Source organism: Rattus norvegicus, chromosome 5, assembly GCF_036323735.1.
Source record: "Rattus norvegicus strain BN/NHsdMcwi chromosome 5, GRCr8, whole genome shotgun sequence".
Lineage (NCBI taxonomy): Eukaryota > Metazoa > Chordata > Mammalia > Rodentia > Muridae > Rattus > Rattus norvegicus.
In genome coordinates, this window is record NC_086023.1 from 137,259,288 (window position 1) to 137,280,401 (window position 21,114).

At 49.1% G+C, this 21,114-nt stretch overlaps 1 protein-coding gene, 1 long non-coding RNA gene and 1 other non-coding gene across 16 annotated transcripts in view; 2 read left to right on the forward strand and 1 right to left on the reverse strand.

Moving 5' to 3' along the window:
* The window catches only part of Mpl (MPL proto-oncogene, thrombopoietin receptor), a 22,253-nt gene continuing 1,139 nt past the window's right edge, over positions 1 to 21,114 (reverse strand). Inside the window, exons 1-12 of one of the 10 annotated variants that reach the window (NM_001419844.1) lie at positions 12,795 to 12,890; positions 12,516 to 12,648; positions 12,088 to 12,266; positions 11,243 to 11,541; positions 10,719 to 10,881; positions 10,128 to 10,254; positions 6,465 to 6,679; positions 6,140 to 6,282; positions 3,981 to 4,140; positions 3,671 to 3,767; positions 1,656 to 1,743; positions 1 to 1,333 (exon numbers count right to left, since the gene is read on the reverse strand). In NM_001419844.1, the coding sequence (NP_001406773.1) occupies positions 1,082 to 1,333; positions 1,656 to 1,743; positions 3,671 to 3,767; positions 3,981 to 4,140; positions 6,140 to 6,282; positions 6,465 to 6,679; positions 10,128 to 10,254; positions 10,719 to 10,881; positions 11,243 to 11,541; positions 12,088 to 12,266; positions 12,516 to 12,648; positions 12,795 to 12,873 (1,935 nt within the window). In that variant the 5' untranslated portion in view covers positions 12,874 to 12,890 and the 3' untranslated portion in view covers positions 1 to 1,081. Of the gene's footprint in view, positions 1,334 to 1,655; positions 1,744 to 3,670; positions 3,768 to 3,980; positions 4,141 to 6,139; positions 6,283 to 6,464; positions 6,680 to 10,127; positions 10,255 to 10,718; positions 10,882 to 11,242; positions 11,542 to 12,087; positions 12,267 to 12,515; positions 12,683 to 12,794; positions 13,576 to 13,617; positions 13,839 to 21,114 lie in introns of those variants that run through there. The other 9 variants (XM_063288117.1, XM_017593805.3, XM_017593804.3 and 6 more) reach the window with 9 other exon arrangements.
* LOC120103206 (U6 spliceosomal RNA) lies at positions 5,628 to 5,731 on the forward strand. The gene has a single exon (XR_005505300.1). It is a non-coding gene; the product is annotated as a U6 spliceosomal RNA (small nuclear RNA).
* Positions 12,523 to 21,114, forward strand: part of LOC102554074 (uncharacterized) — a 14,027-nt gene continuing 5,435 nt past the window's right edge. For 4 of the 5 annotated variants that reach the window (XR_001838046.3, XR_001838047.3, XR_592706.4 and 1 more), the window contains exon 1: positions 12,523 to 12,663. This is a non-coding gene — a long non-coding RNA (uncharacterized LOC102554074). Of the gene's footprint in view, positions 12,664 to 14,144; positions 14,284 to 21,114 lie in introns of those variants that run through there. The other variant, XR_005504961.2, reaches the window with a different exon arrangement.

Genomic DNA, 21,114 nt, shown 5'->3' on the forward strand with positions numbered 1-21,114 from the left:
CATGACTCAGACGGTATTTATTGAAGGTCCGCTACCTCATGCACCACATGGTATTCAGGGTGCCGGGGGGAGGACAGATCCTAACCCTGGCCCCTTCAAGCCACCATCCAGGAGCAAGAATCACACACGTTAAAATCCACACAAAACACTGTGGGCACTATAGAAGTCTGGGCTGGAGATGAGAACTTTCTGATGGTCACCGTATGATAAAGGCCGGAGTAGGAAAAGAGGAAATAATTGGGATACTAGTTGAGGTATATTAAGCATTGACTCTATCTTAGCCGATGTGCTGTCAATCGTTCACACCACTCTGTGGGTTCTGTTGTCATCCATGCTGTGTAGCTGAGAGGACAAAGGCTCAAAGGCTTTCCACTATTTGCCTAAGTGCACAGCTAGCAGGAGTGCACGACAGGCCCAGAACCTGGATCTAGCCCTGAGCTGGCTCTTCTGCTGCTCAGAGGCAGGAACAGAGCCAGGAAGGAAGGTGATGCTGTGGGACCCAGGGTGGAGGAGGATGCCAAGAGAGCTGGAATAAATAGAAGGCAGCAAGACCCAATTTGATCTCATAATTAGAAGGCTTGCACCGTTTCCTTAACAGCATGATAGTAGGGGACTGAAGTACTCAAGAGTCGGTAGGAGGGGAGGAAGTAGAGACTTTCCCCACCCCCAAGAGTTTGGATCTCAGGAGGAGCTACAGGGCATGGCTCCTTTAATCACAGCAGGCAGATCTCTGTGCCAGTCTTTTCTACATAGCAAGTTATAGGCCGAGTTATATAATAAAACACTGTCTAAAAAATGAAAATAAGGGCTGGGGATTTAGCTCAGTGGTAGAGCGCTTGCCTAAGAAGCGCAAGGCCCTGGGTTCGGTCCCCAGCTCCGAAAAAAAAAAGAAAAGAAAAAAAAATGAAAATAAAAGCCAGAGAGCCTTGTGACCGTGAAGAGAGCTCTGGATTTGTGAGCAGCCGTGTGGAGAGATCGTGTTATAAAGCCCAAGGAGGTGGGGTAAACAGAACGGGTGGTGTTTGTTGGCCTTAAGGATGGATAAGGTAGGATGCGGGAAGCCGTGGCATGCAGACTGCCTTCAGGGCTGCTGCCAATAGCTTAGCGGTAGGTAGGAGTGGTTGGCAATGTGTGTGGTACAGCAGGACCCCGTCTCAGCCGTGGGTGGGCACACAGACAGGGGCATGGTCCTCAGGCAAGGTTGCAGTCCTCTGTAGTCCATCTGTGGCTGGGAGGGACACAGGGGCAAAGGAGTCCTCTCTGGAGACTTAGGTAGGATTTCCAGGAGGCTGGGCTCCACCTCTTCACAGCTATCAGTAACTGTGGCCTTAGACTGAGAGAGACGAGCAAAAGGAACCAGATTAACCAGGCAAGCTCAGGCTTTCAGTCCTAGCTCTTGGGAAGCAGAGGCAGGAGTAGCTCTGTGAATTCCAGGCCAGCCTGGTCTATTTAGCAAGTTCTGGGACATCCGGGACCATACAGAGAAACCCTATCTCAGAGAGAGAGGGGGGGAGGGGCTGCTGTAATACAAATCAGGTTAGGGAGTGACACCTCGGGATAGTAAGTGAGCAAAGACCATGAACGAGTTGCATTTGTGGAACAAGAGTCATTGGTGGGGGGGTGGTTGGAGGAGGGGATGGTTGGGGTGTACTCACAGGACTTAGGGCTGCAGTGTCTCTAAGGTACTGGCCTAGGACCCGGTGTAGGTCGGGAAGTGAGGGCCACAAAGCATGCCTCAGTCTTCTATCAGAGAGGAAGAGAGAGGAATCTGACTCGGGATTGAGTTGGGAAAGATGAGGAGGGCTCTAAAGTGGGGCAGTAGGGGAGACAGTTAAAGGAGACAGGGGCGTAGTCAAGGCATGTGGGCCTTCCCTGACCACTGTGCCCAAAACAGTACATCTTCCTTCCCCACCACTAACTACCCTGTGCTCTGTAGTTTTTCTTAACTTACGGTATATATTACCCTAAGCTAGTGAGAACTTGAAAGCTTGTCTGCTGTTCCATTCCTGTTACCCTAGCATTGAGGTCTCGGTGGGTTTTTCCACTCCTGTTATGCCTAGCATCGAGCCCTCAGTAGGTACTTGGGAAGCTGCATGAGTGAAGAAAATCAGTGTGGTGTCTAGCTACGGATGTTAGGGCTGACAGCTGTCTGTGAAGAGTTCAAAATAAGGCGTGCTGGGGAGACTTCCAACTCTTGGGCTGCAGATTTCCAAGTTGAAGGACTCCAGCCAAAGTCCTCCATGACCTTCAACCCATCTCCAGGGGGAAGAAGCTTTCTGATTTCAGAAAAGAAGCCTGTACACAACACCACTTCCATCTTCTCTGCCAACATTTTTTGGAGGTGGGGTGGGTCAGATATGGTTATCTTGAATAGAGTCTCCCTTCTAGACTGCTCTTACACAAAGGCAGATTAAAAGTTCAAAGAAAGTCAGGCGTGATGGCTCATGCCTGTAATCCTAGGACTCAGGGTGGGGCAGGGGGTGGAGCTGAGGCAGGAGGATCGCAATGACTTTGAAGTCATTCAGGACTCCACAGTGACTTCCAGGCCAGCCTGGGCTACAAGTAAGATCCTGCCTTTAAAGAAAAAAAAAAAGGCATATTCAAAGTGAGGCCCAGCAGAGGGGTTCCTGGCCTAGCCTTTAACCAAACACACACTCTTCTGTACTTTTGACTTCTGAGCTAGGTGTTCAAGAATCAGCAAAGAGTGCCAAGTGCCAAATGACTGACACGGTGTGGATTTTCTCCTCAGGTTTATAATTTCTCCTTACCACTCACATAAGTGAGTCATTCATTACTGCATTTATTTAAGGGCCTTCTACTTGGCAGACACCATGCGGAGGATTTAAAAATGACTCTAAGGTCTGATGGGGAGGACATCCACAGGAATAAATGCTGGGCTGGGGGCATAGGACAGGGCCAAAGCACGTGCTTAGCATGTGTGAGCCCCAGGTAGCACCGTGCACCAAACAAATACATTAATGCAAGAAAACACCATGGGAACACAAAGGAGCAGCCAATGAGGGGGAGGCCAGGGAAGGTTAAGACTTAGTGAAGAAAGTTATTTAAAGACGAATGGGTGGTCAGTCAAAGAGGATATTTCAGACAGCAGGGACATTATGTGCAAAGGGATTGAGTAGTTAAACAGCCCAACTGTGGAGTAACTCAGGACTTTGGCAAGGCTAAGATTTTGTAGACCCTTGTTAGGTTCTATCCTGGGAAGTGAGGCAGGCCACCATAGGATTTCGTGCCTTTGGAGAAGCTTGTGAGGAAGAGGAGAAGGGACACTGTTTCAATGAGTCAGGTAGGGTGCGGGGCCAGAGAAAGAAAGCATTGTTTGATCGGGTTTCCTGAGGCGGAATGACCAGATTTCAAAGCCAACTGGATGTGGGGATGGAGAGACACACGTCAGAACTCTGATTTGGGCCAAGGCTGGACAGTAGCCCTGTCACTAAGTGAGCAGCCAGGAGGTGGGGCTGTTGGAGGTGTCCACAGAGTGGGCAGGTGAGAGTACAAGGTTTCACTCCCAGAGGAGTGCAGGAAGCAGCTGAAGAGGTAGGTGTATATGTTCCGTGGTCCAGAGAGCGGTGTCATCAAGTGGCCCTAGAATACTTGTTCAGAGGCCACTGACCTCACAGACCACACCCCACCACCCTCTTGGAAGGGGCGATACCTGTAGTGCGCAGGAAATTGCCACTTCAGCAGCAATAGGCCCAGAAGGGCACTGAGGCTCAGCACCAGGAGCAAAGCAGTCACCAAGGTGATCCAAGCTAGGGGACAAAAAGCCTCTGACCGTGGCTGACCCTCGGCCCCGCCCGGGGCCGTGCTGGCCCCAGCCCTGGCTCCACCCTCAGCATCCGGAGCTCTCAACACTGCACTGGGCTCCGCTGAGTTCTGAGGCTTGCCCATAGCCCCACCTACAGTGTAGCCAGGCCCCCACAAGCTGTAGACCGTAAACCGGCTTCAGCTCTGCCCGTCCTCACCAGTCTCAGAGCCCGTGGACACCCTAGCTGGAGGAGACCAGGCACTCCAGGGACCTTGGTAGGTGGGGCCGTTAAGCCTGGCACGCAGCTGCAAGCTGTAGCGAGCTCGAGGGCGCAGCTCTAGGGTCCCTCCCTGGGCCCCGAGAGATGGCTCCAGCACCTGAGGGGAGAAATGTGGAGTGGGTCTGAGCCCAGGCTTGGAGCTGTTGGGGATCTCCATAGAGAGCCTGATCCGCGGAGGCGTGCAGGGTCGAAAGTCCTGCCTGAGATCGAGATCACGTCAAGGAACACACCCCGGTGCTCACACAGCTGTGAATTCTACCACAAGATGTGGGAATCCAGCTACAAGCGCAAACCATCCCTACTAGTCCGGCCTTGGACACTAAGAGACACGCTGCTCTTATCCTCAGAGACACACAGACCTGCCATACGTACTGTACTGCAGAGGACACCAGAGTCGTGCTAGGTGTCAGGAGCACACACATTAGGCAAGCAGGGATACAGTTACATGCTTAGCAAACATGTGAGTTGCTTAGGATACGCCAAATGTTGAGCTAGGTTCGAGAAAGGTAAGTGAAATACATAGTTTCATCTAAAGAGGTAGGCAGTAAATCACAGTGCAAGGCACCGAGGGAGCACAAGGAAGCAATACCATCTAGTTTAGTGCACTACGGGAACAGAGGGTCAAAGGGAAGACCAGGAGTGATTAATGTCTAACATCATTCAAATTACTCATTGGTAAGTAGGAGAGGGGAAAGAAGGTAGCAGGAATGTTTCTAGGCTTGGGTCTTGGGTAAGTGGTGGCACCACTGACAGAGCTAAGAAGTCAGCTCCAAGAAAATACTATATGGATCGACTTTACAAAGTCTAACTACAGTCAACCAGATTGGCCGTAATGCTAAGACATCGTAAAGCAGCCATCTTTGGTTACTATGCAGGGAGATTGTAGGAGCAGAAGGAGCGAATGGAGTTTGTATGTTCTATGTACATCTGGGTAATTGACAAATTAGCTACATGAGTGGTATACACATGAAAAATTAATGCTATATTCAAGGCTTGCCTATGCTATTGCATATGCGCTATAATATATAGTAAAGTACGACTCAGGAGGAAAATTGATTTATTTCAGATAATTGTATTTGATCTGTCTAGGGATGAAGCTGTTTGCTAGAGTTGTGTGGCAGAAAGATGTGTGTGTGTGTACTGAGAATAAAAAAAGACGTTTAATTGTGTATTAAGTATCTTTCTATATGCCAGGAAGTATGCTAGGAATTTATATACTAATGTCTTTAGATTTATTTATTATGTATATGTTTTGTCTGCATGTACATGTATGAATTAGGTGTGTGTCTGGTGCCCTCAGATCCCTGAACCTGGAATTATGGATGGTTTTAACATCATGTGGGTGCTGGGAACTGAGCAGCAGAAGCAACGAGTACTCTTAACCGCTAAGCCATCTCTCCAGCCCCTATATTTAATTTTTACCTAACTCCGAGACAGGTAACTTTCTCCCCATTTCGTCAATGAGGAGACTTCAAAAATTTAGGTGATTTGCGTGTGGTTCTTAAAGCCCTTTCCATGTGGGGGCTAGAATGGTAAAATTGGGGTTGTTAGTGTACAGGTAAAGTCATGAAAACCATAGGGTTGGTGCTCGCTACGGCAGCACATATACCAAAATTGGAACGATACAGACATTAGCATGGCCCCTGTGCAAGGATGACTCGCAAATTCGTGAAGCGTTCCATATTAAAAAAAAAAAAAAAACGTAGGGTTGAACCACTTACCTAGGCAGAGAAGACATAGTTGTCTAGGATAGACAGTTTTTGGATGGGGTGCTGGCAAGAACACCCCATGAGAGCATGGGGAAGGAGGAGCCAGGGAAGAAGAGGTAACTCAGTGTGAGAGGTGGGAAGGGGATGTGGAGGCCACCATCCCCTAGGCAACGAATGGAAACTTTATTTAATGGTTCCAAGATGGAATCCGGGACCTCTTTCATGCCAGGCTGTGCCACTGAGCCCCACCTCCAGCATGGGGAGAGAACAGCTTGAGTGGTCAGTAGTCCCATGTGCCCCGGTTGATACAAACAAGCATAGCCATCCAAGCCCAGACACCGATGCAGAGACAGTGTTGACCTGGGGACATCTGTCCCCTCACAGTACCTTCCAGTCCTCATGGCCTTCTCCTGTGTAGCGGAGCTGGTAGCAGGTCTCTTGAGCTGCCCAAGGTGACGGGTGCTGCCACTCCAGCTCCAGCCTTCCACTTGAGATCTCCCTCCAGTGCAGGCTTGGGGTAGGGAGGAGCACTGCAGGGGATTTTGACAGGGACTGTGTTATGCGTCACAGTGAATCAAGCCGAGGGTCAGAAATGTCAGAATTGTTGTTGATGTTGATGATGATGATAATGATTATGAATAGAGAGTTCGTCTCAGCCTGTCAGATTTGGTGAAGTTGGGAATTATGTGGGGTAGGGAAGGAAGGTTCTTACCAGCCTGGCGGATCCAGAAAGGGGAGCCCAGGTAGCTGTGAATGGCACCTTGCGCCGTGGTCACTTCTACAAGGATGTGAATAACACTGTCATTTCGTGACTTGAAGTGGCAGCGGGAGAACAGAGCGGGCCGTGATCCTGGATCCAGCTCCCCCTCCTCTTTCTCTTCCTCTTCCTCCTCCTCCTCCTCTTCACATTTCTCCCAGGTAGGGTCCCTAAGAATCAACCGGAGAGACTCACTGAATCAGGCTCACCTTCAGATACTGTGTCCTACATGAATCATGACCAAAGTCCTCCCCTCCATGCCTTGGGCCTCTAGGACTTTCTATACCTCTTTCCCTTGAGGAAAGAGGGCAAGCATGATATGGGAAAGTAGCTTGGCTATCAGATGAAACCCATTACTTTATGTACATGATGATGATGATGGTATTGGTGGTGGTGGTGGTGGTGGTGGTGGTGGTGGTGGTGGTGGTGGCTGTGGCAGCTGTGGTGCTGGCAGTGGTGACATAGCTAACAGAACACGGCCTGTAGAGTTCTGACGTCAGCCGACCAGTACACGCCTGAGGCCAATGGTGTGGTTTATCCCTGCTCTGGTTCCCTTCCTCTGAGAAGGTGGTGTGACACCTGCTTGCAGACTGTTTCCAAGAAGAAAGAGATGATCTTTTTAGATGCAAACATCTTTATATTTTTAAATCTCTTTCATTCTGCAGCCCCCTTACATTGATTGCTTCCAAGAACACGGACCTGGTAATATCTAGACTATATGACAATTTTGATCTTTCCCATTCCCCCAGAAAGTGAAACCACTATTATTGCCTGGGTTAAAGTAAATTCTAATATGTGAACTTGTTGCTGCTTTCTCCCCATCCCCCTTAAAAGACTGAGTCTCATTGGGTAGTTTTGGCCAGCCTGGAACTTGCTGTGTAGATCAGGCTGGCCTTGAATTGGAGCTGCACTTGCCTCTGATTGTTGGGATTAAAGGTGTGTACCAGTACCATGTCTTCCTTCCCCCTTTTTGAGGCTGGGTCTCATGTAGCTCAGGCTGGTTTCAAAGTGCCTCCTCTTAAATGCCCTGGTGATTTGCCATCCCTAAAAGGATCCTTCTTGTGTTTACACATCCACCCGCTTACTTAACAAACCGTCAGGACTCATGTGCCAAGCACTGTGCCAGGTCTGGAGAGTGTATAGATGAAAAAAATAATCTCGAAGGGGCCCGAATGCCAACAGGCAAGTCACAAAAACAAACAGCCATGTTTTTCTGGTTTGTACACGGACTCATTGGGAAGAACAAAGCATCTAAGCGGGAAGGAGGGTCAAGGAATGCCTTCTGGCTGAGAGAGGCAGTGTTATAGACAGTGGCCCAGACTATAAAGTTAGGTGGGGGACAATTGGCTGTTCCAAGCACAGGGAGGATTGTGCTCAGGGGAAAGTTGTAAAAGGTTCAGAATGGGAAATGATTTTAGGGCCAAGGATCTGCTAGTCAATGGTAAACTGGACTGCAGACGGTCATGGGCAGTCTTTTTAAGAAGCTTGAACTTTTTGCAGGGAGAAGGTAAGAGGGTCCTACAGTATCCAGCCCTGGCATGCCTGGAGCTAGAGGTGATCCTCGTGCCTCAGCCTCCTAACTATGGAGATTTTAGCAGGAGCGTGAACTTAATCTCATAATTAGGAAAACACACAAGTATCTTAAACAGGGAAGGGTCCTAGTTACATTTTACTGCAGAAGACTCCTCTAAATGCTGTCTGCAGAGAAGGTTTGAGAGGAGAGCGGAGAAGCAGAGAAAGCCCTTAGGACACGACAGGATTTTTGTGTACAAAGTAATAAAGGTGAGACTATGGTGGGGAGGGAATGAGAGGTGCTACCAGACACACTCTTCACTCTGTACCCTAGCTGGCTGGAACTCACTGTAGATCAGGCAACCTCGGAAATGCCTGCCTCTGCCTCCCGTGCGCTGGGATCGAAGGTGCATGCCACCGAGCCAGCGAGAGATACTGAAGAGGTAGGAAAAGGAGAGCATTTCTGATTATTCTGAACACCCTATACCCGGAAGGCATAGGAAGGAGAGAAGTCCAGGGAAACTTATGTGTGGGAGCTGAGTTCATGGTAAAATAGAATAATAGAAAATTTAGATAAAAGAACTGATTAGCCGGACGTGGTTGGGTGGTGGCACACGCTTTCAATCTCAACACTCTGGAGGCAGAGGCAGGTGGATCTCTGTGAGTTTGAAGCCAGACGGCTACACAAAGCAAGTCCAGGACAGCCAGGGCTCTGTTACATAGAGAAACCCTGTCTCAAACAAAACAAAACAAAACAAACAAAAAAAAGAACCGATCGATTTGATTTTGCCACCTTAAATCCATGCTTGAATCAGACCTTCACACTATGAAAATCTGTTCAGACATTTAAAAGGATGAACTGCTTCTTTCTGGGTTGAGTTCCAAAAAATATTTAAGCAAAAAGGTAAGTTAAGGTAAGTTACCAAACCTTTTAGGGTTTGTGGGGAAAAGCTTGGTGGTACAACATTCACCCAGCCCATGGCTCTGTCCTCAGCATCCCAGAAACAACAACAGCAGCAACAATGAGAACAAAACTGAACAGTTCATTCCAGCACTCCAGAAGCAGAGGCAGGTGGGTTCCTGTGAGTTCGAAGCCAGTCTATTCTACTAGCAACTTCTAGGCCAGCAAGAGCTATATAGGCAGATCCTTTGTCAAAAATGAATCAATTACATATATAAGCAAATAAATTATATGCACACACAGATATGGTGTGGTATAATTTATATTTAATATTAAATATTGTGTTTTTTTTCCTCCATCTTTATTAACTTGGGTATTTCTTATTTACATTTCAATTGTTATTCCCTTTCCCGGTTTCCGGGCCAACATTCCCCTAACCCCTCCCCCTCCTCTTCTAGAAACCTACGGTTTCTAATTAAATAATCACATGTGGTGTATTATTAACCTCATGAGTGTAACGTTAACACTGAGTCTGAGGTTAGTGTTGAAAACAGAGTTACATAGTACAACAACAAACATGGCAGCAGATGGCAGCTGGAGAGGGCATTTGCTGCCAAGCTTGACAGAAGAAGTTCAATCCCCAGAACCCACATGGTGGGAGAAGAACCAACCCTCTCAAGTTGTCCTCTGACCTCCGAGGCACACATGAACCACTGGTGCCTGTGTTGGTTTTGGGTTTGGAGACAGGGTTTCTCTATGTACCATCCCTGGCTGTTGTGGAACTCACTCTGTAGACCAGGCTGGCTTTGAACTTGCAGAGATCCACCTGCCTCTGCCTCCTGAGCGCTAGGACTAAAGGTGTGTGCCATCCCTGCCTTGCCACACAATTGGGTTTTAAACTGCCTGTTTCAAGTTTCTAATTTTGTGTTGGGCCACAGTCATCACTCTTCTTAGCCACATGTGGACCTTGAGCCCTATGTTGGACATGCCTGCTAGGCTTTCTCAAAGGTCCAGATGAGGTGATTAAGTCCAATGAAGCCAAGCCATCCCCCAACAGAAATGAAGAGGACGCGGCAAAGGAAACAGCGGAGCGCGAGAGACCAGAGGCTAGAGCTTAGAGGAGACCGGCTAGGCAAGCAAAGAGGAGCCACAGCAGTCGTGACCTTCTGCACGTTCAGACTCAGTCAGCGTTGCTCCAGTCTTACCTGTCTGTGGGGCAGCACCGTGTCCTGCTGTGACGGAAGAAGCCTCGGGAGCTAGAGTGGTCTTGTTGCTGCCACTGGCAGATAACCTTCTTTAGATCCACGGTAAAGCACTGGAGTCCAATTGCCACTGTGGTCAAAGACGAGGGCCATGTTCTTACTGTGGAGCGTCCCTAAGCCGTCTCTACCTCCACAGCTGAATATCCCCAACTATTCTTTTTTTTCTTCCTGAACATAGCTATCCTGTACAGTGACAGGTCTGAGGTCATCAGAAATGACCACAGTTCCCGGAGCTCCTGTATCCCGCCTAAGCCTCCATGGAGACCTTTTTTTCTCTTCTATTTTAAAAAATTTCCTGGGCTGGAGAGATGGCTCAGCGGTTAAGAGCACTGACTGCTCTTCCAGAAGTCCTGAGTTCAAATCCCAGCGACCACATGGTGGCTCACAACCATCTCTAGTGGGATTCGATGCCCTCTTCTGGTGGGTCTGAAGACAGCTACAGTGTACTGATATATAATAAATAAATAAATAAATAAATAAATAAATAAATAAATAAATCTTTAAAAAAATGTCCTCATTCCTTTACTGACCCACCTGCATCTCCTGGAAGGTCCACAGTCACAGGGAGGGACCAGGGTCCCCAGGATCCACGGAGGGAGACCCCGTCGGGTTGGCTGCGTAGCTGGAGCCAGTAGGATTGGCCAGCATGGAGGCCTGAGATGAGGCAGCTTCCGCCCTTCACTGCCAGAGAGGGAGCCTGGGGAGAAAGTTCCCAGCACCAGAATCTAGGCTTGCTTCTCAGCTAGGAGAGCCCACACACCTACTGTTGGAACCACTATGCAAAGCGCAGCTCTTTGCTGGATGGGGACGCACGTACACCGTCCAGGTGGGTGAGCTTCAGTCTGTGTTCAGGGTTCTTACAAAGTCTCCATTTGGAGGCCTGAAAGCCCTCAGTTACCTTAGCGCGAATGGTCTTAAGTGGGAGATCCCTAAATGGGGCTCCTAAAAGCTAGCCAGAGTCTACAATGACCCTTCAAATACCAACCCAGTCTGGGATCCCCTAAGTATGACCTTTCTTTTCCAGGGGACATATTAGAGGAGTTAGAAGGTTAGGATACTTCTCCAGCCGGGGAGGTCCTCATTGGTCCGTGCTGCTGGGACGCTGTAGGATGAACGCATGGATGCTGGTCAAGGACGCGGACTGGGTTCGGCATCCTCAAAGTGGGGCAGCAGGTTTCTGTGGAGAGCAGCTGAATGACTGAGGGCGCAGTGGCGTTGCTGGAGTCCGTGGGGCCATAGCGGAGTTCATGCCTCAGGAAATTGCTGATTTCAGGAGCAGGGGCCTCCCAGTGGATCTGAAGTTCCCCTGGTTGGCTCCCACCCCTGGCCTTGATGACACTGGGAGGAGCTGGCAGGCCTGAGGGCAAAACAAGGGGCATCAAATCACGGAGTACCAGGCTACGGTTCACCCCGTGGGCTACGGAGAAGGCGCTGAAGGCCGAGCTGAGCAGCTCTGAAATCGCAAAGATGCCAGTTTTCATTTCCATGGAGGGGAGGGCAGGGGAGGGGAGGAAGGCTGACTGTTCTGTTCTCCTACCCTCTTGGGAATAATGAACTCACTGTATGTAATGGTTTGTGTGTTACTTAAAGCAGATACTCTTTTCATCTCTGTCTCCTTGTCGCCTGGCACACATCAGCGACCTGACTGTTGGGTGGGTGAGTAAATGTATATGTTAACGAGGGGAGCAAGTTATCCTTAATGATTTGTGGGAGAAGTCTAGTTCTGGATGCCAAGGCTAGGAGGAGGAATAAGCTGGGTTCTGCGGTGCCTCTGGGAATCTGATAGAGAACGGTACCCACATTGTTCTGGAAGACTACAGGCAAGTCTGATTCTGGGAGCTGGAGTGGGCAGCCAATAGAGAGGCAGCACAACAGAGAGGCAGCGCAACAGAGATGTCCTTACCCACGGTATCCACAAACAGCACCCGCTGCATCAAAGTCTGGTTGAGGAAGACATTCTTCACCCAGAGGTGCAGCGGAAAGAAGAGACGCACTTCATCCAGCGCTGGAAACTGGCACACATACCGGGTCCCAAAGGTGGGCACACTCTGGGAATGCAGGGGGCATGGACGGGGCTTCTCTCTGTTGGTACAGTCATCGTGCTCAGCCCCGAGGACTGAGGCTGAACCCACAGCAAATGCCTGTCTCCCTCATTGCCATTTTCTTCTTGCTGCTGGAGGTAGGGGCTTGAGGCGGGCCATTTATAGGCTATGTACTGGGCATGTATATACAGTAACCCTCTGATAGGGCCAAAGACAGAAAAGCTAAGGACGTGACTCAGCTAAATATAAGGACAGATAAATGAGGATCGGGGTACAGTGCAGAACCTACCCTGGGTAGGCGTACAGCAGCTGGTATATCCAGCTGGGTGCTGCCTCTTCCTCATCCCAGAAGCAGGTGAGGTCCTCAAATGTCTGGGAGAAACAGTTCAGGGGCTCTGTGCCCAAGGCCAGCAAGAAGACATCTGAGAACAGAGTTGGTGAGTTGCGCTCTAGAATCTTCCAGCCATGTTTGTAAGAGAAGGGAACCAGTGAGAGTCTCTTACCCTATATCCCTCCCAGGGCTCCCTTTGCCAGGGAGTAGGTAATGTCCACCCGCTACCCACCTCACCTTGACTGGTGACTTGGGCCTGGTTTGGAGGGGCCAAGAGGAGGCAGGAGGTGACCATAAAGAGGGCCCAAGAGGGCATCTTCTCCGGCACTGTGTGCCTGCCCTAGCCCATCCTCCCTTCAGGAAGCTGGGCCCCAATCCCCCCCGGGGCCAGCCCCTCAGGTTCCTGTCAGATACAGCCCCACGTCCTGTCCCTGTCTCTGCCCCTCTGGGGCCCATCCAGACCACACTGGGGCCAGGGGCCAGAGGAGGGGGAGTGGGCAGGAGGGTGAGAGGAATTGGAAAGAGAATACATGAGCTTTCTGTTGGGAGGGACATAGAGGTATATATTTGCCTGTGGGTCGAATGGAGACGCCCTGTGGGTATGTGGACTACTGTGGAAGAGGGTATAGCTGTCAGAACAGTGTTAACCTAACCCAGGCTACATGTGTTGACTAAACGCCTGTCCAGTCGTCTTACTTCCATTAGGAAGATGAAGTTAAAAAGTTGCTCAAGGTCACCCAGTAAGATGAAAGGCTCAGGAGAGGACACTTCAGAAACCAAGTGCTCGACAGGCATGCCACGCTCCTGGGACGATCTGCCATGAAGCACTTGTCTCCCTCACAGATGTGCCTGATGTTGGCTATTTCCAGCTTAACAGGTTCTGGGGCGCTGGGTATAAACAAACACACACTCCTGGATAGGAATGCTCTGTCCATCATGGGTGACATTCTCCGCAACCTTGGCGTGTGCTCCATAGACAGCAGTGGCAGCGAGACCGATACTTCGTGAAGAATGCAGGATCCCGTGCCCTTCCCAGACCTACTCACGCAAGCATATTTACCAAAATCTCCAGATGATCCAGTACACAGAGTCCAAAGGCAGGGTCTTCAGTGTTTCTGTCCGAATCACTCAGAAGCAGGAGCGTTTGGTCTCTTCAGCTGTGCCTGCTTCCTTTCATAGTGATGAGGGTATATGATCTCTTCATGGGAGCCCAGGCATCCTCCTGACTGTGCTGGACCAGTGGGTGGTTCCTACACTGGTTCTCAAAGCTCTCACTCTTGGCTGAGGGAAGAGATGGATTGAAGGGGGAGGGGTTTGTGGTGCCATGTAAATTTGTCCTTTAAGCTTCCTTGGGGCTCTCAGTGGTGGCTCTGCAGACTAAATGGCCTCAGTGTCACCTTCCTTTCTTCCTTCTTGTGATTTAATTGACTGAAACAGAATTCCAGGAACTGGGCATGGGGAGAGGGAAATCATTTAGACGTCCTCTGTAGTCTTAACCTTTTTTCTGACTCCATTTCCTTGCCAGCAGTAGGGAGTCAGTCTTGTCCTTAGTCCTACTAGCTCTCAGGTGACAAAGACCAGAGGTCCCACTTTAAATGCCCTTTATCCTCTTCCCAAATATAGAACTACCCAATCTCAATCAAGTCAAATGAGAGGGGACACACAGTGTTTCTGTGTTCACGCAGTCCTGGGATTTCGCACTGGGTGGATGCTGATGACTTCCAAGGTAGCTACAACTTCACTCTTGGGATCCAGATTTGGGTAGCCAACTGCTTACTTGGCTTCTCCTCAATTTGTAGGTTTAATATTTAAGATTCTCAAGCTGCACTGCATGCCTATAAAGCCCAGCTCACAGAGGTGGACAGGGAGGATTATGAGTTTGAGGCCAGCCTAGGTTGCGTAAGGAATTCCAGAGCAGTCTTGGCTGCATAGAGGTGACACCCTATCTCAAAAAGCTGAACACAAAAGCAAATGGCCAGGCAGCATGCACTCACTTTCCTCTAATCCCAGCCACTTGGGGGACTGAAGGAGGGGAGATCACTTGGGCCCATGAATTTGAGACTGGCCTTGGCAACACAGTGAAAGAACCCTTATCAAGGGTAGAGGCCTGGTGTAGTAGCTCACACCTTTAATCCCAGAACTTGGGAGACAGAGGCGGGTGGATCTCTGTGAGTTCAAGGCCAGCCTGTTCTACAAACAAGTTTCAGGCCAGCCAGGGCTGCATAGACCTAGGTGAGGGAGAGACAGAGAGAGAAAAGAGAGAGGGAGAGGGAGAGGGAGAGAGAGAGAGAGAGAGACAGAGAGAGAGAGAGAGAGAGACAGAGAGAGAATAGATTCTGCATTCTGTGCCCTTTGTTTCCCAACATGTTTGTAAATGGTACCTCTCTACCTATTCAGTGTTCAAACCCTAAACCTTAGTATGTCTCAACTGCTATTTTTCTCTCATCTTCCCTACATCCAATTACTTAAGAGCTGTGGCCCGAGTCTGCAGTTGAACCCTCTCCAACCCCCCATCTATCCTACATTCCGGTCACTACACTGGATTCCATTAGCTCCTGGGCCCTATCTTTCCACCCTTCCTCCTGTATCCTGCAAGCAGGCAGACATGTTTTTAAGAAGTAATTTGTATCTTATTCTAATTATTATTAGCAATGAGTGTGAAGAGTGTGCGTGTCACGGTGTGTATGTGGAGGTCACAGGTCAGCTTTTGAGTTGGTCCTCTTCTACCGTGGGACCTGGCATTCGAAGCTTTCAAGGCAATGCTTGTTCCTTCTCCTCTCTCTCTTTTTCTTTTTCTTTTTCTTTTTCTTTTTTTTTTTTCCGGAGAGCTGGGGACTGAACCCAGGGCCTTGCGTTTGCTAGGCAAGTGCTCTACCACTGAGCTAAATCCCCAGCCCCTCGTTCCTTCTCACAGGTGTGTTTAACACACCTATGCTGTGTCTTCACCCCCTTCTCCCAAAACCCCTGGACAATTTCCCATAGCATTTAGCATAGAACTCAAATGCCTCCCTGTGGCCCATGAGGCCTTACCTGAATCGGCACAGGCAGCCCTGAACTCCACCTCCCTCCACTTCCTCTTTCATGCCCAGCAGCCATGATAACCTTATTGTGTCCCACACCCTACCTCATCTGGTCTCAAGCTATTTGCAGCCATCAGCCTGTACTAGTACACAGTGTTGGCTTCTCTTGGTTTCCTCCTGTCTGCTGTAGCATTCTCCACCATCTCTTATGCCTTCTTATTCCCTTAAGTCTTGCTGTCCCCACATGTCCATTCTTAGCCCTCTGTGTTGTCTGAGTGATCACGCTGCTTCTTTCTATAAACCAGAGACCCCATCAATCTCAGTTACTATTAAACATCTATCTCTGTCCTTTCTTGGAACTTCAAGCCAATCATGTCCCAAGCAGAACTATTACCCTCAGATGCCCTGTGGAACTTCTTTTTCTATCTTCTGGATCTCGCACGGGTTACATAAGCATCTGAGCCTGAAACCCAAGGGCGACTCTCATATCTTCCTTCTTCCTCTACGCCTGCATCCAAGTTCCTACCAAGTTCTATGATTTCTGAGGGAGGCAGTGCAGAAGTGGTTAAGCAGGGTTCCCAGGGACTCTATGACTGTCACAGGGCTAAGATGGGGTCCTCTGGCTCCTGCATTTGAAGAGGTTCAGCCACACATCCCTGCCATTGTCCAATTTCCTTTGCATTTATGCAACTAGAAAGAGATGCTGTTTTCAGTTCTTTATTTCTGTAGAAAATCAAGCAGGAACTGACCCAGGGGACAGAAGCCATGTGACTTAGCTTTCTTTGGTTAAACAGTCCCGCAGACCTCAAGGTTCAATCCAAAGCAGCACACTTGGCTTACAGAAGCTGGTATTCAAGCCAGGGAGATAGCTCGGGGAGTAAAAGGGCTTCCACACAAGCCCGAGACCTGAGTTTGAGCCCTAGGTTCCATGTGAAAAAGGTTTATCTAGCCAGGTATGGTGGTGTGTGTCTTTATCCCAGCACTTGGAAGTCAGGGGCAGGCAGTTTGAGGGCAGCCTGGTCTACACAGTGAGTTCCAGGACATTCAGGACTACATAGAGAGATTCTTTAAAACTCAGGAGAGACGGTATATGTGCATGCCTGTAAAGCCAGTACCAAAGAGGTACTGACAACAGATCCCTGGGCTCACTGGGATCCCTAGCCAGCCTAACTTTCTTGGCAAGTTCCAGGCCAGTGATAGACCCCTTGATGGCATGTGCGGAATGACACTCGGTTTTTGTTCCCTGGCCTCCAAGTGCACACACAAGTATGCCTCTGCACATCAAGCTCCAAAATAAGACACCGTGAAATAGAGGATTAGGAGGAGAATTGGCTCTCGTAAATCTGAACCCTCTTTATCTCCCTATAGGTCCAGATTTCTCAACCTCTGGCAGTTTTATCAAATCAGAAAGTCTAAGTTTTGGTAGCTCTAGGCTCTAGGACTCTCTATCTCGCCATCTCTTTCTCAACATTGTCAGACATCCTTCTGCAATGTATCCATTTATACTAGCACACATCAGCACGTTGTGGTTTCCCCTCTCCATGCCCTTTTATTGTTGGTTGTGTGTGTGTGCCTTGTGTTCATATGTGTATGTATGTTCCTGTGTGTACCATTACATATGTGTGCATGGAGAGGCTCAAACTTGACATTGGGTATCTCCCTTGGTCATTCTCCATTTTGTTTATTTACACAGGATCTCTAGATGAACCCCTAGTGTTCTAATTTCAGCCAGTCTGGCTAGCCAACTTTCCTCAGGGAACCCTCATCTCTGTTTCATAAATGCTGGGACTACAGCAGCCACACTTGCCTGGGCTCCTACATGGCTTCAGGAGATCCAAACTCAGGTCCCCAGCCAGGGTTGTATCCACTGAGCCATCTCCCTAGTCCTGTCAAGGTCATTTTAAGTTTGCCATTCTACTAATCTGCAAATGGTATCAGCTTACATGGTGTCTTGTCTGAAGCTCAAACAGCCTTTCATTCTTTTTTTTTTTTTTTTTTTTTTTTTTGAGCTGGGGACCGAACCCAGGGCCTTGCGCTTGGTAGGCAAGCGCTCTACCACTGAGCTAAATTCCCAACCCCCAGCCTTTCATTCTTTCCTTGCTTAAAATCTTTTCAGACCTCCACATGGCCTTGACACTTGTCCTCCTGTGCTAGAACCCAGGAACCTTCTTACCTTTGCATCTCCCATACTTGGGAATCTCTCCCTCCCAAGGCGTTGTTTTCTATCCCTAAATCCAGTCCAAAATGAGGACTCCCCCACCCCACTGTTATGACTGCTCCAGTCTTAGAGCCTTCCTAACTTATTAACCTTTTGGGATTCCTTTGTGCTTCTAGACCTGGTCTCAAGACCTACTTCTTGAAAAAATTATGCATCCTTTTTCTTATGTTCCAGCTACTTATAACAAGGGGACGGGCTATCTAAAAAGGAGGGCCAGGGAGATGGCTCAGTTAAAGGTACAGACTGAGGACCTAAGTTGGAGCCGTAGGACCCACATGGTGGAGGAAGAAAACAGACTCCCACAGATTGTTCTCTGACTTCCACAGGCCCACTGTGACTCACAAACATGCACACACACAAATAAATAAATGTTTTTGCTTTTGAAAGGATGTGTGTGTCAAGAGATGGCTCAGCAGTTAAGAGCACTTGTTGCTCTTGCAGAGGACCAGAGTTCAGATCCTGCTACCTACGTGATCGTTCACCAACCATCTGTAGTTCTGGGGGATCTGATACACTCTTCTGGTCTCTAAGTGTAATGTCTCTACATACACATGAATAAAAAAGAGAAAATCTTTTTACAATGAATCACACCGTTTCAAGTTCACACCCCTTTCAAAGGCCCCCTTTCCTGTGTGACCAGGAACAGTGCAATGGGCCTTGTTATAAAATTAGGGCAGCGTGATTTTGATATGAGACAATAAGAGAGATAACTTTACCAAACCAAGGGACAGAGGAGGAGAACTAGGTTGAGGAGGAAGGCCAACAAGAAGGCATTCCAGTAGGAGCCGTGCCCTTCAAAATTAGGGATGCCTACTCCTCAGCCTTAAGCTCACTCTCTAGTCTGTGAATATTAACTTCTCTACAGCATGCCCAGTGAGAGTACCCTGTGTTCAAAATCTTCCATCCTCAGCAGCCTGGGGACAACAGAAAAGAGATCACGCCATCCATGGAGTTGAGAGTCAATGGCATTCATGGAAACCATTGAAAACGCACGTTCCCATTGCAGATGGTGAGGATGTGAACTGGGGGATGGCTCTAGTAAAAGCAGAGAGGCACAGAGTGGCACCTCACCCATGGCATCCCAGGGCTCTGAAGAATCAAGCAGGAGGACCTTGAGTTTGGAGGCCAATCTGGATTACATAGCATGTTTGAGGCTAGCCTGTTTTATATAATAAGATATGCATTTAAAGCAATTTGTGTGTGTGTGTGTGTGTGTGTGTGTGTGTGTGTGTGTGTGTGCCCAAGAAGTCCAGAAGAGAGTGTCAGATCCCATGGAACTGGAGTTATAGGCAGTTGAAAGTCACCTGATGTGGGTGCTGGAAACCAAACTTGGGACGTCCTCTATGAGAGCAGCGGGTGCTCTTAACCACTGAGCCACCATTACAGCCTTAGATATAATCTGAAAGTAACTCCTAAGAGTGGCAAACTTGAGAACTTTGGGTTGAATACACTCATCTTTCCCTTTTCTCTCCACCGAGGTCTTTGTGCCTGTGTGGGAAACCATGTGTTCGATGCCTCTGTTTATGTTTTGTTTTGGTCGTTTGTCATTAAGACTTGATGGCATATAGACCAATCGGATCTCTGCCTGCTGAGGTGTTTTTATATGGGAGCAGCCACGTTTCTCTACCCTAGCTAGAGGAGGTGTGGGTCCTAAGAAGGGACAGCCCCAGGGTAAGAGTGGGTGGGCGTATGCTTTTCCAGGTGATTCCCTCTCTTATCATTAAAAATAAGTAAACCCTTGCTCCTTGCCAGCACTAGGGTAATGCACTGGCTACACCATGGCTCTATTGTGTAACCTGGAGACCTCTTCCTTCCAAAAGAGAAGCTGAGGCTCAGAAGGAATAAAGGAGTTGTCTGGAGCTTCTCTGAAAGGGGCACACTGATGTTGGTGTTCAGTTCTGTTTGTCTATAAAGGCTGTTTATTTATTTATTATCTATAAGTACACTGTAGCTGTCTTCAGACAACAGAGGAGGGCATCAGATCTCATTACAGATGGTTGTGAACTACCATGTGGGTGCTGGGAATTGAACTCAGAACCTCTGGAAGAGCAGTCAGTGCTCTTAAGTGCTGAGCCATTTCTCCGGCCCTTTAATTTATTTTTAATCATGTGTAGGTATGTGTGCCCGCATGTGGATATGTGTGGGTGGGTGCAGGTGTTCAGGGGTCCCCCAGATCTCATTGGAGTTCTGAGCTGCCTGACACAGATGTTGGGCGCAGAATTCTGATCCTCTGGAAGCACAGCAAGTGCTCTTAACTTTCCAGTCCCTAAAGGCTGTTTTTAAAAACTCCTACCCTTGGCAAAGGTCGCCTTTGTAGCCTTTCCTCTGCTGTGTTTATTTATCAAGAATCTCCTGTTGGGCACAGGGGCTTCTTGAATTAGGAGGCTGAGTCCTAACCGCACCTCAGAAGGGTTTCGATGCTAGTAAGTGGGGAAAGGAGCAGCACTTTTCCAGAAGCATCCCCATGGGAGATGGCTGGACGGGGGCAACCTGGACAGTCCTCTGTGCTCTGTCTCCTGTCCGCCATGAGACATCCTGGCTCCTGAGCTGCCCTACTTAGTCAGCTGCTCTCCTGCCTCTGAATCGAAGGCCCAGATCCAAAGAAAGAGGAGACTGCCCCACCCCCACAGCAGCTTTGGGTTGCCAATGGGTGAGATAAGAGATCCACTCCCTGTGGAAGGAGCCTGCACTGCTGCCCAGAAGGCCTAAGCAGGAAGTCACCCCCTTCCTTGAGGGCTAGAGGGAGAGAATGACTCAGGGTAAAGTGGTGTGACTTCCCTTAATTTACGCCAGGGCTGTGGTGAGGCCCCTCTGACCAGGTGCCCTCCAGCTCCTTTCCCAGGAGTCTGCCTATTAAGGTTTTTCTTCCGGCTCTTTTCATTGGTCCTGTGGAATCAAGTGAGCGCCATTGGGTTGGTCAACTACACCAACTCCTGCCCACGCCATGTCCAGTGAAACAGGGCTAAGATAGAAGCAGAGAGAAGTGAGCAGGGCAGGAGAGACTGAGGATCGATGGCTGAGCCCTGTGCTTGTAGCTCAGTGGGGGCTGTGGTCCTTACAGTCCACAGTGGCAATGTGGGACTCTCCTACCGGAGAACGCTGCCTTCCGGCCACTTTAACATGCAGTGTGGGCTCTGTGCACGTATGTTGAATTTGCAAATGGACGGCCCACATCAGTCCTCTTCCCGGCCGTGCCAGGAAAAGAAGCATTACACCGTGGCTAAGGGGCACCCCGGAGCTAGCGCATCCAGGTTGGGATGCCGGCCTTGCCACTTCCTGTCAGACTTAAAGTCTAGCTACTTAACCTTTCTGAGAACCT